This window comes from Schistocerca piceifrons, chromosome 11 (genome assembly GCF_021461385.2).
Source record: "Schistocerca piceifrons isolate TAMUIC-IGC-003096 chromosome 11, iqSchPice1.1, whole genome shotgun sequence".
NCBI classification, from domain to species: domain Eukaryota; kingdom Metazoa; phylum Arthropoda; class Insecta; order Orthoptera; family Acrididae; genus Schistocerca; species Schistocerca piceifrons.
The window spans coordinates 113,117,256-113,134,170 of record NC_060148.1 but is presented as its reverse complement, the minus strand read 5'-3'; the positions used below and the strand labels follow the sequence as shown (position 1 = coordinate 113,134,170).

Genomic DNA, 16,915 nt, shown 5'->3' with positions numbered 1-16,915 from the left:
CGGGAATATGTTGTCGACCCACCTAACTTGTACACTTGGTGAATGGGTAAAAAGATTCGTCTACCTTGCCCAATTTAGGTTTTCTTGTGGATGTGATAATCACTTCCAAAAAAGTGTGAAAACATAAGAGTTTGTCACATAAACTGCAACAAATGAATGCAACAGTTTCACAGTCGCACAGTTTTGTCTGTGCTCTGTCACAACATATGTTTTTAACGTTTTCAAATTTTTCCGTGTGTAAACCGTCAAATCCTGCATATGTCCAAGCAAATCTGAACATGTCCTGGAATTTTGAAGAGCGAAGTTGATTATATGTGAGTGCCTGAACTTTGATAATTGTCTGAAAATAAAAATAAAAATTTTCTCCCGAGGGAAGACTTGAACCAACGACCTATCGCTCCACAGCTGCACAAATTAACCACGGGACAACCTATCTTACACATGGACTACTCAGTTTGTATATTTTGCTTATTTTTTCATAGTTCCATACAACTTCTTCCTGTTTTCTCGATTGATGTGTGTTCAGTTTTTCAAGGCCTATCCACTGTGCCAACTTATAACTAATTCTGAGGGGGGTGCGATGGGGAGGTTCCCTTGTAAGTAAGTCGGTGATTTATTAGAATTTTGCCTAGGAGCAATATTAACGTTGTGCTACAACTATATTAAATTGATTGCTACAGTTTATATTTTTAAACCTGGAAAATATAAGCAATACACAGCCAGTTTTTTAAATTTTTGCTATTGTTACATTCACTTTGTAGTGGATTTGAACCTTATTGATAATTGTACCCCATTACAAAAATTCGGTTTCACCTGGATCCCTACGAATCTTGAAGGTAACTGAAAACGTATTTTGTTAAGCGTCCTGCTAAAAGTGTGGCTCGATAGCTAAGCAGGTAAGTGTCAGACTACAAAATCAGAGGCTTGCCATTTAACCATCAGTCGATTTTTCTCTTACCTATTTCATGTTTCACCCATTGTATTTTTTTTTAATGCGGAAACAGGCAAGTAGCACAAGGTTTCAGTACCCACATCGAACTGTAGGTCCCCCAGCACCAATTCTTTGGGTCTGGGGAGGCAAGGGGTGCCAGCCCTAGGAGGTCTGTCCCTAATGATACACTGCTGACGTCTAGATGGACGTTGCTTCATTTGCGTCCTTCAAATCATTCGATTATTTAGATAGAAGGATTGAAAACGTTTGTGCATGGGCTGCCTGTTCATCATGAATGTAAATAAATGCAACATTTTACACATATCCAGGAAAAAAATTTGCAGTTCTGCATAATTATTGATAAGAAGTTATTCTTCTATAAACTGTGTGGGAGTTACCATCCGAAGCGATCTTAAGCGGAGTGACCAGATAACACAAATAGCACGAAAAGGAGATAGTAGATTGAGGGCGACTCTGAGGGAAATGTAACTCTTCCACACAAGACGAACTTGTTCGACCGATTCCTGAGCGCAGTTTATCTATCTCCTATCATTACCTACTAGGACTGATAGAAGAGAGAGAGACACAGTGAGAGAGAGAGAGAGAGTGAGTGGGAGAGTGAGGGGGGAGAGGGGGGAGAAGAGAGGGAGGGAGGGGTTATTTTGTCGGTGCGAGAGCGTTGCAGACATACTCAACTAATTCCAGTGGCAGGCGCCACATGAGAGGAATTGTGCGTCACTGTGAGAACTACTGTGCGTTCCGGGAGGAGTCGGAAAACGTATTACCTCCTCCGACATACGTCTCGTGAAACTACCACAACGAGAAAATTCGAGAAATTATAGCTAATACAGAGGCTTACTGACAATCATTTTTCCAACGAGCCATTCACGAATGGAACCAGGAAGAGGGGATCAGTTAGTGGTACCAGAAGTACGCTCTGCCACTGAAAGTCATTTGGCTTACAGCCTATTTATGTGGATGTATATAATTACCTGCACGAAATTTCTATTATATTTTCAGTATCTGAGCTACAACATAGGTGTTACACTTTCTTTAATATTTCTTCAAAGTAGTATCCGATTAACATAGTACGCTCGTTTTAAGCAGATGTCTTCTTAAACTCAATTTTAGCTCTTCTTGGTCTTCCTTTGGTAAAGTGAGCTACCATAGTTTAATCTTGGAAGTCCTTAAAATTGCGAAGCTTCTTTTTCGCTCCACAAGTGCATGAAACGCCATTAACCTGCAATAGACTTCTACAAAATAAATTTCCTTTCATTTTTCATGCCATTTACTTGATAAATGTTCTATAACAGCCGTATTGAAAGTTCAGAATGTAAAATCCCTACTGCCTTACATTTCTAATTAATAAAACAATACCACACTGTACTACACGATACCATTCCTGCTGAGCTCATGCCTCCCACATATGTACCCTCCAAATCTCATTTAGCATAGTGCAGTTTATTAAGCAACTGAGTAAACTAATGCTGTCTTTTTCTACAGTTCCTCGATTTCTTTCTCTATTATCTATCCCTTTTACCCACCTAACTTCAACTCCCTCTCTAGCAGACATAGCACTTCTCCACACCCAGTTGTTTGTCTTTGCAGGTTTGACTTGATTCTTAAATGGTTTTCAGGTTCATTCTCTTCTCAGCATTCCTTTTTCTAAATAACTAGAATATTTTTGGCTCCAGCACCAAAGTTATTCACTTTTTTCTGAAATATTTAAATTTACTTTGCATTTACTCTGTCGAATTCTTAATCTATTCCTTTAATCCCTTTGTGAGTCTGTGAGTGCTATTTTGTCATTCCGCGCAACGGATTAATCAGAGATGTACCCTTTACACTTTGGCTCCTGCAAGATGCCATTTCCACCCCCACACTACTACAGAAGTCAGACAGACGCTCCTAACGTTCTAAATAGAAATGCCTGAAAAACTTTTAGCAATAAAAATCTTCTGGAGTCGTCCACTGGAAGGAAATGACACAAAAAATTCACAACATTTCTTACGTAACTAGTGGGATACTTTGGTACTGGAGTAGTGCTAGTTAGTGTAAGAAAAACATGAAACTAACGAAATTTATTATTTATTTTGAAAAAATTCTGAGAAATCACAATGGCACTTTTATTTATGAACTGAACAAGTTATTTTGGTGTTCTTTTCAGAATGTGAAGTTACCCCTTAAGGATAGGATTTACTAATGAAATTTTTATACAAAGTTTAAGATTGTTATTGACTTGGCAGAATGGCTGAGAGTCGCGCCTACTCAACTTGAATAATTATTTGGTAGAGTGTTGTTAGTTACGGTTGATGCTGTGACGTGTGAAATGCAGTGAAGTGTACTGTTGTGGAGGAAATATGGGGCTCGCAAGAGCTGTAGCACACAATACCGTAAGCTGCGATGACTGCTGTCTGCGCCGCTCGTTGCTGACAAATAAGGTAACTCTCGTTCTATCTGGATTGACCTTCGCCAATCAAACTCTCCCTACGCCTTGATGAAGTCAAGGACTCCTATTCGCCCCTAGTCTACCTATTGGCGTGGTACACTGGTCAGATAAACAGTCCACCACGATGCCACTCAAAAATTCGCTCGCAGGCATTTAACTGTAACTCTGTCTGTTGACACTGCACAATAAGTGTGGCGGCCAATACAGTAAACTACGCTTAATCGCAAGGACTCAATATAGAGTCGCACTCCGATTAGCTCTCGAGAAAGGTGCTCTCCCAGTGAAGTACTGAGGAGAGACTTGTTCCTCGCTTTTTGAGTACACGTACGAGCGCATACACTCTCGTTACGTGTTCTCGTTCCACGAGCTACAACGGAACGGCCCCTCTCCACACCAGACGTGAAGGGGTATATCTTTTTGTCTCTTCCATTACTCCTTCAGCTCAAGGCGTCAGAAATATCGTCTGTCAATCAGCATTACTCTTCTAAAACGGGAGAATGACGTTTCGTTAAAGGCGACCAATCCGGAAATCTGCAGCATCGGCGTTTGGCGTTTGCTGTCTCCCTGTGAAAACCTCTGAAACTGCATGCTATGTTTGTAAAGAATGTGTAGGTTGGGCATTCCCACACAATGTAGCGGAATTTGCTTTTAAGGCGAACACGGGGTCGTTCTCCCCTTTCACTCGGGCAAATGCTGTCCGCTCCACGGGTGGTCATCGGCCGTCATAGATAAGCTGAATCGTCCTCTGAAGTGACTGGCCTCCCAGGCGCGGTCTGCCTCTCCCGAACTAAAAGCTCCAGTGACCGTCATGTCTGGAATGTGTGTGCGTACGCAAGCCTCGAGTATTTCAATCTCATTGCGCATTTGCGATTTACTAGTTATTTGCATATCGTTTACATGAATTCATACAACATTGACTTTAACTTATCGAGTTTGGGTTCGAATGAAGCATCTTGATGTGCGGAATATGATTGCGAGGGCGGAATATGTAAGCAATGAAGGTCAGGACACCACGACGTCTTACACTTTGTGCAGTGTCACTAATTACCCGAATCTCTCCTTTAATGTCGTTGATGCTATCTGCTTGTGCTTTTATCCCTTGTTCCAATAAATTTTCTGTCAGTCAAATGTACTCAGTGAAACAGAATAATTTATAATCCTTTGCTATTAATGCAGTATTGTGCGCTCATTTCATAATTATCTTTTATTTCAGTTCTTTGCATTTCTTTCTCATAAAATTATTGTAATTACTTTGCATTTGGGTCATGTTTCTTATCAGCTACTTCGCTCTCCCCAATATTTCCAGAACATAACTATCATTGCAATGATTCTTCCACACACTCAAGGCATGAGCCAACTCATTGAGTCTGCTTTGTAACATTACTGTTTATTCTACACTGCGTCCTGCGTTTCTGATTGTGTTAGTTATCTGACCAGTCTACTTTTATCCATTTAGATAATTGTAATAATTTCGAAAAATGTGAAATGGTATTTTCGTCCCTAAAATTGAATTTATTTCAGGGACATCTGAAGAGTTTGAACAGTTGTTTATCACAGTCTTACACACAGCAAAAAAAGTTTTGCATCACCTCGGGTCCGAGAGTTCCGGATCCTATACAGAAAATTGGAACAGAGATCTACATAAACATCATTTCCACCATTATTATTGCTCATGAAAACCACACATTGCATGTTGTACCACCATACAGCGAGACCTTCAGAGGCGGTGATCCACACTGCTGTACACACCGGTACCTCTAATACCCAGTTGCACCTCCTCTTGCATTGATGCATGCCTGTATTCATTGTGGCATATTATCCACAAGTTCATCAAGGCACTGTTGGTCCAGATTGTCACACTTCTTAACGGTGATTCGGCGTAGGTCCCTCAGAGTGGTTGGCGGGTCACGTCGTCCATAAACATATCTTTTCAATCTATCCCAGGCATGTACAATAGGGTTCATGTCCGGAGAACATGCTAGCCACTCTGGTCGAGCGATGTCGTTATCCTGAAGGAACTCATTCACAGGCTGTGCACGATGGGGGCGCGAATTCTCGTCCATGCAGACGTATGCCTCACTAATCTGCTGCTGAAAATAGTGTACTATCAGTCGGAGGATGGTACTCACGTATCGTACATCCGTTACGGCGCCTTCCGTGACCAACAGCTGCGTACGTCGGCCCCACATAATGCCACACCAAAACGGCACAGAACCTCCACTTGCCGCATTCACTGGACAGTGTGTCTAAGGCGTTCAGCCTGACCGCGTTGCCTCAAAACACGTCTCTAACGATTGTCTACTTGAAGGTATATGCGACACTCGCGGTGAAAGGAACGTGATGCCAATCCTGAGCGGTTCATTCGGCATGTTGTTGGGCCCATCTGTACCGCGCTGCATGGTGTCGTGGTGCAAAGATGGACTTCGCCATGGACGTCGGTGGTGAAGTTGCGCACCATGCAGCCTATTGCTCGCAGTTTGAGTCTTAACAGGACGTCCTGTGGCTGCATAAATAGCATTATTCAACATGGTGGCGATGCTGTTAGAGTTCGTGCGAGCTGTAATTCGTAGGTAGTGGTCATCCACTGCAGTGGACTAAGCGAGGCATGTCATGGACAGCTCCTGTCTCTCTGTATCTCTTCCATGTCCGAACAAGATCGCTTCGGTTCACTCCGAGACGCCTGGACCCTTTCCTTGCTGAGAGCCCTTCCTAGCACAAAGTAACAATGCAGACGCGATCGAACCGCGGTATTGACCGTCTAGGCACGGTTGAACTACAGACAACACGGGCCGTGTACCTCCTTCCTGGTGGAACGACTGTCGGACCCCCTCCGTCTAATAGGCGCTACTCATGCATGGTTGTTTACATCTCTGGGCGGGTTTAGTGAGAGCTCTGAACAGTCACAGGGGTTTCTGTCTGAGATACAATATCCACAGTCAAAGTCTGTCTTCAGGAGTTCTGGGAACCGGGGTGATGCAAAAACTTTTCTTTATGTGTGTATGTAAACGTTCGATATGTGTCTGTAGGAATTAATATCAGTCTCCAGATAGCAGGAAACAGGTTTTAAATGTGGGACGCGCATCACCCTCGTTATGTGAATAATGTGACAAGAACCGTAATACGGAAGCGTAGGGTGGTTCATCAATGTGTCTCACCTGTTTACTGTTCTTTTGGCATTGTATTCGCAGACATCTGAAAGCGGCCAAGCGTCGAGACTGGCCAGTAATGGAAACATGTACATAGTGCAATAAAGGTACTTTGCATAATAAAACTGGTAGCCTGTTGTACTTCTACATCTACATCTACATACATACTCCGCAATCCACCATACAGTGCGTGGCGGAGGGTACCTCGTACCACAACTAGCATCTTCCAGTCCCAAACACAACGAGGGAAAAATGACTGCATATATGCCTCTGTACGAGCCCTAATCTCTCTTATCTTATCTTTCTGGTCTTTCCGCGAAATGTAAGTTGGTGGTAGTAAAATTGTACTGCAGTCAGCCGGAGATGCTGGCTGTCTAAATTTCGTCAGTAGCGATTCACGAAAAGAACGCCTCCATTCCTCCAGAGACTCCCACCCGAGTTCCTGAAGCATTTCCGTAACGCGTGATGATTTAACCTACCAGTAACAAATCTAGCTGCCCGCCTCTGAATTGCTTCTATGTCCTCCCTCAGTCCGACCTGATAGGGATCCCAAGTGCTGAGCAGTACTCAAGAATAGGTACTATCAGTGTTTTATAAGCGGTCTCCTTTACAGATGAGCCACATCTTCCCAAAATTCAACCAATGAACCGAAGACGACTATCCTCCTTCCCCACAACTGCCATTACATGCTTGGCCCACTTCCTATCGCTCTGCAATGTTACGCCCAACTACTTAATCGACGTACTGTGCCAAGCGCTACACTACTAATGGAATATTCAAACATCACTGTATTCTTTTTCCTATTCATCTGCATTCATTTACATTTATCTATATTTAGAGTTAGCTGCCATTCTTTACACCAATCACAAATCCTGTCCAAGTCATCTTGTATCCTCCTACAGTCACTCAACTACGACACCTTCCCATACATCACAGCATCGTCAGCAAACAGCCGCACATTGCTATCCACCCTATCCAAAAGGTCATTTATGTAGATAGAAAACAACAGCGGACCTACCACACTTCCCTGTGTGGGAACTACCTAAAAGTAGTTCCACCATTTAGAAGTTGTATATAACACTACAGTCCATGCAAGTACTTTCAGACAATGGTCTTGTAAATTTTAGTACATTAAAAATCATATAGAAAAATTTCTTGTATTTAAGAAAATGGGCAGAATAACAGTAAGTAACTGATTTTTAGTACAGTCTACGACAGATCTAGCATTCACTTCTTCTGCCTTGTTACACAATATTGGAAGTCACTGACGTTGATGCAATTTAGGGAAAACAATCATTGAATCAATAAATTAATAACTAATGATATCTGGGGCATAATATCAATAAGAGGAGCAAATTGAAAAGGTAGGAGAAATGGTATGCAAAGCTAATTGCTGTGAGTCTGTTACGTTAAATATACATCCCTCCATAAAAAAAATTGCGAATAAAGGTTGTACATAGCGCCAATGTTCAAATGTGTGTGAATTCTCAAAGGACAAAACTGCTGGGCTCAACAGTCCCTAAGCTTACACACTAACTTAAACTAACTTATGCCAAGAACAACAGAGACACCCATGCCCGAGGGAGGACTCGAACCTCCGGCGGGAGCGGCCGCGCTGTCCGTGACATGGCGGCTGAGACCGCGCGGCCACTCCGCGCGGCGGGCAGTTTCATTTTTGTAAATAAAAGTGAAGTGTACATGACTCTACTTCGATGGTTGAAAATTAACTATTGTCATCCACTGATATATGTCTTGACGCTATCAAAGTTAGGCACCGAATCCCCATTCACCATGCCAGAGAGAGCCATGCCAGAGAGAGCCTTCATTGTTAATTGTAGGAATTATTTTTTGTTCATCTCTTAGCATATTATAATTTGGGAAAGTAATATTTGAAAGCATTAAAGCGTAGTCCCCTCTGGAAATGAAAACATCGACAGTAAACTGTAGAGTTCTAATGAATGCAGAAGAACACTTCCGTACACTACGACACGTGTCCACACTAACACATACCTGTCTGTTGTGTAAGATAAGGAGATTAATGTTGTTAAACTTGTAACGAGGTAATGCTTACGCGCCGTACAGTTTTGTTTCACTCTCAACAGAAAGGAAACTGAACCAGGGTGTCGTTTCTGTTGGAGCATTTGGCAGCACTGGGGACAGGCAAGACTAAAATACATCTTACTCGACCTAAGCTGTAGCTGAAATTCTGAAAGGTGATCCATTTTTATGACGTACGCACTTCTATATCGTTCATTGATGCAAATATAGAGTATGACGCGCAATAAAAAATATAATCAAATACAAGTAGCGACATAACGGTAGTAAGGCATGCGGCGTATGTACCCTTTGTGTTTCATTTTTGTTGGGAAGGGTATATACCTCCACCAAGTCACTGAAGCGAAAAGCGTTGAGACTTTACATTGTAAATGTTGTACAGCGACTGAAATGAGAAGTGTTATACCATGAAGCACCTATCCAGTTCGATCAAACTTTTTGGAGATGTTCACCACGTAACAGTATTAAGTGAGCAAACCTATTGTACCACTCAGGACTGATGCCCATTATCAATATCAGTACCAGGTATAATCCCTACAGGCACGAATAAATTTTGTTTTCGATGTGGAGTGAAAGAACAGCCGTATCTATAGACCACGCTTATTCATTTCATGAACATTGCTGATGACATACAGGGATGGTAGTGTGTGTGGATTTCGCTTTCATCCCAGACATGTACCACGTGAGCCACACAGGGGACAGAGCAGGCCAGTCTAGCATCCGTAAATTCTTCAAGCTATGAGAGACGTGAACCGTATTCTGGGATCTTGCGTTATCCTGCTGGAATTTGCAATTTGGTAACCAGGTTATGAAGGGTGTGACATTACGGTTTTCTAGCCTTACTCCACTAATTACGAATTCAATTCTGCTGCCATATCCACCAGCCTCCCCCCCTCCCCCACACAGCATGTCTCAAGGGGCAGGCTGTATCAAAATTAAATACCTTACTTTGGTTCAGATATGCACACCTTCTCATGGGTGAGTCCTTCTTCAGTCCTTTAGCAAAGGTGTTTAGCTGGGAAGTTTACAAGTGATTGCCGATAATTTCTGGTACTATATAAATTATATAACACGACCATCCCAGTATGTTCTGTCTGGACACGTCAGGTGCTTATCCTCGCGTGTTAATGAAGAATTTAAATGTTTCGATAAGTGCCTTGTGTTCTGTTACTGGTCTGTTTAATTCCTATCAAACTTGCGTACTGTCGATGGATAATTTAAGTTGTCTAGGAAAAATGGTGCAAAGGCAGTTGCGTAAGTCTGCAGGAATTTATTTAATATAAGGAGGCAGAAGACTTTTGCAGCCAGTCATATACCAAAAGCAGTTGGACTGGACTTCCAGCATTAGGTTGACATTAGCGTTATCCTTGGAAGCCGAAAAGCAAAAACGAATGCTTAGCAATATCAGAAAAGGGAAGTCTTGTGTTCTTTCATTTAAAGAGTTTTGCTGGCTTTAAGCCAAAAATGATAATGTAGATAACTCCTCTTTAACATACGTTTAGTCATTAAAATGTGAAATAATAATACACTGTTGGTATCTAAATTTTTATATTTCTCTATGAATGATTTGTTCTTTTTGCCTCTGTTTGCATCCTTTAAAGTGATATCCTAAGTAATTTTTGTGGGCATTTTCTTTTTCAGACATTGCACGAAGCGAGTAATTATCATGAACGGTATCGCCTTAATTACGATACGGATTTTGGATATCTATATGACGGAGACACTACCGAAGCAAGTGTTATTAAGCGTCTCTATCCGAGTACGGAAGAAACTGTACTCAGAAGCTCTGGTCAAAACTTACTCATTACAAGTGGACAAAGTTGGAATTCATATTCCTTCAGACAACGTGTTTCATATACGACAGGTACGTAATTTACTGCATCTCAGCGACTGTAGACTGTTTAGGTACAATAATATCCTCAAACCGATACATTCTCTCGCTGAATGTGTATGCAGAGACTATTAACAACAAAATAAATCCTTACATTTTGTAGCAACGGATAGTGAGATCCTGTTCAAGAAACGAATAAAAATGGAATTACGTCTGTATAAATATGTTATCTTCCCATAAACTACACATGATGAACGTATGCTCTACTCATCAGTTTTCTTCCTCTTTACTTGAGTGCTGTAAGAAAAAGACAATAATCCCTGTTTACAAGCTAGGGTTTAGCATTCTTATAAGAACGAAAGAAACGTCGTTAATTGAAGTAAACAAATCAAACACGTCACATTCAAGACATGTAGGTGAGATCTACAAAGCTTAAAAAGTAGAAAAATACTTCCACACATTGCTGTAGGAGGTGATGGGAGGTACATGAGATGAATGAGAGATTGAACAGCACTATAGAAAAATTTGCATTACCTCCATGTAACATCTATAACTGTGCTTTTGTGTTGAAATTTAAGCTCCCTTTATGTTTAGCAAGTATTTTATTTTTATGAACAGCCCATTCGTTTTCTCCAAAAATGGCCATTGATTCGGTTTCTAATCGTATGTTTGTCGCAAGTGAATTTAAACCATCCACCTCCCTCAAATATGTTTCTACACTGCTTGCAAATAAATTCACTTGTTGAGTGCTACACTTCCCAGCCATAGATGTGTTCTTCTTGCAACCAAACGTAGTGCTGTCCTGAAATTTTTTGTATAAGTTTTACTGCCAACGTTACATACTTTTCCACTGCTTGGGAGGTATAGTGACCGTGATAGAGGACACTATTTACAGCACAACTGTTTATTATTCACCAACCTTCTAAACGAATGCAGTGTACGAGGGTGGTTTGAAAAGTTGTCGGAACGGAATAGAAAAAAGTACTTACATCACTGAAACTATTTTATTTTTCAATGTACTGTCCTTTTACATTAATGCACTTGGTCCAACGATGTTCCAGTGCCTTGAACCCATCTCGAAAATGAGTTTCCTCCAGGTCTGAAAAATAGTTGTCAACTCAGGCTATCAATTCTTCGTTTGAAGTGAACCTTCGTCCACCAAAAAAAAAATTTCAGTTTTGAGAAGAGATGGAACTCTGACGGAGCCGTATCAGGTGAATAAGCCTGGTGTGGCAACGTTTCATACCTTAGTTCGTGTAATTTTGCCATGGCGACGGCACATGTGTGCGGGCACGCATTGACTTGATGGAAGATGACTTTGTTCCTCGCTAAACCTGGCCTTTTTCGCTTATTTTTTGTTGCAATTTGTCCGTTAGGTTAGCGTAGTATTCTCCAGTAATTGTTTGCCCAGTGGGGAGACAATCTACAAACAGAATCCCTTTTGCATCCAAGAACACTGAAGCCGTGACCTTTCCTGCTGAAGGAATTGTCTTTGCTTTCTTTGGTGGCAGAGAATCAGCATGTTTCCACTGCTTTGACTGTTGTTTTGTCTCTGGGGTATAGTGGTGCACCCAGGTTTCATCTGTGGTCACAGAACGGGGCAGAAATTCTTCTTCGTTCTCCTAAAACGGGACAAACGTTGCTCCGATATGTTCATTCTTGTGCGTTTCTGATCCAGCGTTAAGAGTCGTGGCATCAATCTTGTAGGTAATTTTTTTCATTTCCAATTATTCAGATAAAATGTGATATACCTGAGCCGTGTGTCGGCTCTCAACATATATCGCGCTGTAAAGATTGTTCTGAGTCCTTCCATTCCATCGTTAATTGAGTCTTTCATATTTATCGTTATGCTGCGTACGATTCTGTTGAGATTCCCCTCTGGCCGCGTGTCTGGTCTTATCGATCTTCGAGTCGTTGCTTCCTGTTAGCCTTGTGTAAGGCGATTAGATCGTTGGGGGGATGGCCGGTTGGTTGCCTAGCGGTGACGAGTCAAAAATTGTTCAAATGGCTCTGAGCACTATGGGACTTAACATCAATGGTCATCAGTCCCCTAGAATTACTTAAACCTAACTAACCTAAGGACATCACACACATCCATGCCCGAGGCAGGATTCGAACCTGCGACCGTAGCAGTCGCACGACTCTGGACTGAGCGCCTAGAACCGCTAGATCACCGCGGCCGGCTGGTGACGAGTCAGTCGGTCGGGTTTTTAAAATCGGGAATTAGAAAATGTCGTAGTTGAGACCGCGGCGTGGCGTGGCCGTTGAGAGTTGGCTGTTGTTCCGAGAAGCCGCGTGGTCTATACTGGCGGTGCGAGACGAGTGGGACGAGTTGACGGGACAAGACTGTAAGCTCTTGCTGCGAACACCCGGGGGCCACGGCTGTGGTTCCGAGTCACTACTTGGTGGGAGCGGCAACGGACGTCTTTAAATTTTCCGTCTGGAGGCGGGAATGACGGACTAGTAACTCGCCTAACCTGAGGGGTGGTATTTCGCCACCGTGGGTGCAGAGAAGACGAGGGCTGCGGTGACAGAGCGCGTGGCTGCGTGACTGTGCCCGGTTGGGTTCGCTGGCGACGTGGACACGGTCGGATGTGAGGAACCTTTGCATCGGAGTTCACCCGCTGTTTCTCTGCTAAACTGCAAGTTAAGTTGGTTAAAGGTTTAAATGTTAATTGAAGAATTTTGGTTTGTGCAAGCAGCGTCTCTCCTGCCTTGTGGCCTCCTGCGTTCGGGTTTCCTGTCCCTGTCGCCGGTTTAACTATAGACAGTGATCTTTTGGCTTCTTATTAGTAGTGCTTGCGAGGAAGTGTATTTTTGGGCAGGGATTGTGGTTCCTGATTTGATTCCTCCTCCTCCCCTGGCCTCCCGTGAGGTCGATGTGATTGCTGAATGTGAGGCGTTGTGGTTCTGTTAGTCCGCTTCTAGCCTGAGCATTCTTCGGGAGACAATTGTGGCCGCCCTTACACCCGGTCGGTTAATTATTTCTATCCCAGGACATTTTGGTGGCAGGACGTGGTATTAAAGTTGTTAGTTATTGTAAAATGTTAAATGGTCGTGTTTTACTCTGACTGTTTTTGGCCACTGTTTAGAAAGGTTAAGTTTCTCTTTCATTGGTAGGTTTTTAAAATTACGTGGCATTAAAATTGGTAGTTATTGTAAAAGGTGAATGACTGTATCTTTACTTTGATTGTTTTAATCTACTTGGCATCCATTGAAAATGCGAGTTCTGCCTCCCTGTAAGCGAGCCCTTATAATTTAATATCTTGTTGTGCCAAAGTTTAAAAGAAGTTGGTTCCCTACATGTTCGGTAGCGAAATTGTATGCAAATTGGTGTTTTTTTTGTTTCATTACTTGGAAAGTTATTTTTGTTATTAAATGCTTTATCAAAGTCTGTTTTAAGTAAAATGGCTTGGCTATTAACGGTAAAGTAAAGTTTTTAGTTTCATTACTTGGAAAATTTTGATTTGTTGTCAAATGTTTTATCAAAGTCGGATTTAGGTAAAATGGTTTGGCCGTTAACTGTAAAGTAAATTGTTTTGAAAAGGCAGTCATGCCTACTAGCTTTTTTGGATCTGTTACTGGTCAAGTGATAAGGAAATGACTTTTAATGGTTGAAGTAATCAATAAAGAAATTGTAAATTGTAACTCTACAATAACCAACTAATTTTGGCCCCGTTTCCCAACTGGGGGTTTTCCTTCATTTATCGTAACACCCATCTCAATACCCTTTCAGATGACATCTGGCAGGTGTGAGCAATTTCACGCACCTTCAATCGGCGATCCTCCGTGACCATTTCGTGCACTTTTGCAATGTTTTCTGGAGTAGTGACACATGTTGACCGACCACTACGCGGATCATCGTCTAAGCTCTCCCGACCAAATTTAAATTGATTTGTCTACTTGGCGACAGTTGAATATGAAGGAGTATTCTGGAAATCGGCACGAATGTCCTTGGCTTTCATACCTTTCTTGACAAAGTACTTAATCACGCTTGAATCTCGATTTTTTCCATCTTCGCAAATCACTACGCGGGAACATCAACAGAGCCACGTCACCGCCACAGCTGTCTTCCGTGGCACGTGTTTACAGGCAGCAGTCCAGTGAATGTCACGTGAGCAACTCGTTGCGCTAGCGCTGACCTCTCGTGGTGTTTCCGAGAACTTTTCAAACCATCCTCGTATTTTATACACATATTCTGGTTATCTTATACGTTACACATAGGCAGGTAGGTAATCTTGGTGGAAGCCCTGCTACACGTGCAGATGTATAAAACAATGTTGTGTTGTACTGGCTGACACAAGATCTTAGTAAATGGCATTTGGGTGAACATTCATGTTGTTCTGTACATACTGTACTAAATAGTGTTACGTTCTTCTACTGCAAATGAACACATTTCACTCATAGTGAATTAACAATGCTTCTATGTCCTTGTTATGTTACGTTACGTTATCCGGGAACCTAGAAACGACGGAGAGGCTCCGTCCCCGCCGCAGCCGCAGTGGTCCACAACCCCACGACGACTACCGCAGTCCACTTCACTCCTCCGCCGCCCCTCATCGAACCCAGGGTTATTGTATTGTTCGATCCCCAGTGGACCTCCCAGGGAATGTCTCACACCAGACTAGTATAACCCCTATGTTTGCGTGGTAGAGTAATGGTGGTGTACGCGTACATGGAGAACGTGTTTGCGTAGCGATCGCCGACATAGTGTAGCTGAGGCGGAATAAGGGGAACCAGCCTCCATTCGCCGAGGCAGGTGGAAAACCACCTATAAACCATCCACAGACTGACCGGCTCACCGGACCTCGACACAAATCCGCCGGGCGGATAAAGATTTATTAAAATTCTTAACCAAGGTTCGGTATATATAAATATACCTTCATCAGAAGTAAAAAATCCTGAACAGGAGGACACTTTCATTAGAAAACCCTTAACATCGGAATTAAGAAAGAAAAAACACTAAAGCTTAAGTAACTGTCAAATTACCAGAGTAATGCTGGAACAAAATCTTTTAGTTACTTACTAAAATTACATCCTACAATGGAGATCAATAAAACAATTGTGCCAAAGCCGGCCGGTGTGGCCGAGCGGTTCTAGGCGCTTCAGTCTGGAACCGGGCGACCGCTACGGTCGCAGGTTCGAATCCTGCCTCGGGCATGGATGTGTGTGCTGTCTTTAGGTTAGTTGGGTTTAAGTAGTTCTAAGTTCTACAGGATTGATTACCTTAGATGTTAAGTCCCATAGTGCTCAGAGACATTTGAACCATTTTGAACTTTGACACGTGACACTTACGTAAGCATCCTGTCTGATGACCTGCGTCTGTTCATGTCCATTGTGCATTCCAACGAACTTGGGCAATTCCAGCAGGACAATGCAAAAGTGTGGCTCCAGGAGCACTCTTCTGAATTTAAACACTTCCGCTGCACACCCAACTCCGCAGGATGCCTTACAATGAGCTGTTCAGAAGAGAGCTCGATCCCCTCACACTCTTACGGATTTATGGGCAGTCCTGCAGGACTCATAGTGTGAATTCACTCCAGGCTGTGGCTAAGCCATGTCTCCGCAATATCCTTTCTTTCAGGAGTGCTAGTTCTGCAAGGTTCGCAGGAGAGCTTCTGTAAAGTTTGGAAGGTGGGAGGCGGCGTACTGGCAGAAGTAAAGCTGTGAGGCGGGAGAGTGAGTCGTGCTTGGGTAGCTCAGATGTTAGAGCACTTGTCCTCGAAACGCAAGGGTCCCGAGTTCGAGTCTGGGCCCGCCACACAGTTTTAATCTGCCAGGAAGTTTCAAAAACGCCTTTATTTTAATCATTGCCACTCCAATTCACGTATCATGTCTGTGACACTATCTCCCCTGTTTAGCGATAATACAAAAGGAGCTGCCCTTCTTTGCACTTTTTCAATGTCATCCGTCAGTCCCACATGATGCGGATCCCACACCGCACAGCAGTACTCCAGAATAGGGCGGACAACCGTAGTGTAAGCAGTCTCTTTGGTAGACCTGTTGCACCTTCTAAGTGTTCTGCCAATGAATCACAGTCTTTGGTTTGCTCTACCCACAATATTATCTATGTGACCGTTCGAATTTAGGTCATTTGTAATAGTTATCCCTAAGTATTCAGTCGAATTACAGCCCTCAGATTTGTGTGACTTACCACATAATCGAAATTTAATTGATTTCTTTTAGTATTCATGTGAATAACTTCGCAGTTTTCTTTATTCAGGGCCAATAGGCACTTTTCGCACCGTACAGATATCTAAATCATTTTGCGCGTGGTTTTGATCATCTGATGACTGTACAAAACGGTAAATGACAGCATAATATGCAAACAATCTAAGACGGCTACTCAAACATCAGCCGAGTCCATGCCACGTCGGGTTGCAGCACTTATGTGTGCTCGCGGGCGCCCTACACGATATTAGGCAGTTGTACCAGTTTGTTTGGCTCTTCAGTGTATGTCCATAGTAATGCAGTGTCTTAGGTGGCGCGCTCACCTGACTACA

The 16,915-nt window shown here is 42.7% G+C and overlaps 1 protein-coding gene across 2 annotated transcripts in view; it reads left to right on the top strand.

The window, feature by feature from the left end:
• The window catches only part of LOC124719995, a 517,761-nt gene that overhangs the window by 108,661 nt on the left and 392,185 nt on the right, over positions 1–16,915 (top strand). For both annotated transcript variants that reach the window (XM_047245223.1, XM_047245222.1), the window contains exon 7: positions 10,223–10,445. In XM_047245223.1, the coding sequence (XP_047101179.1) occupies positions 10,223–10,445 (223 nt within the window). The remainder of the gene's footprint in view (positions 1–10,222; positions 10,446–16,915) is intronic.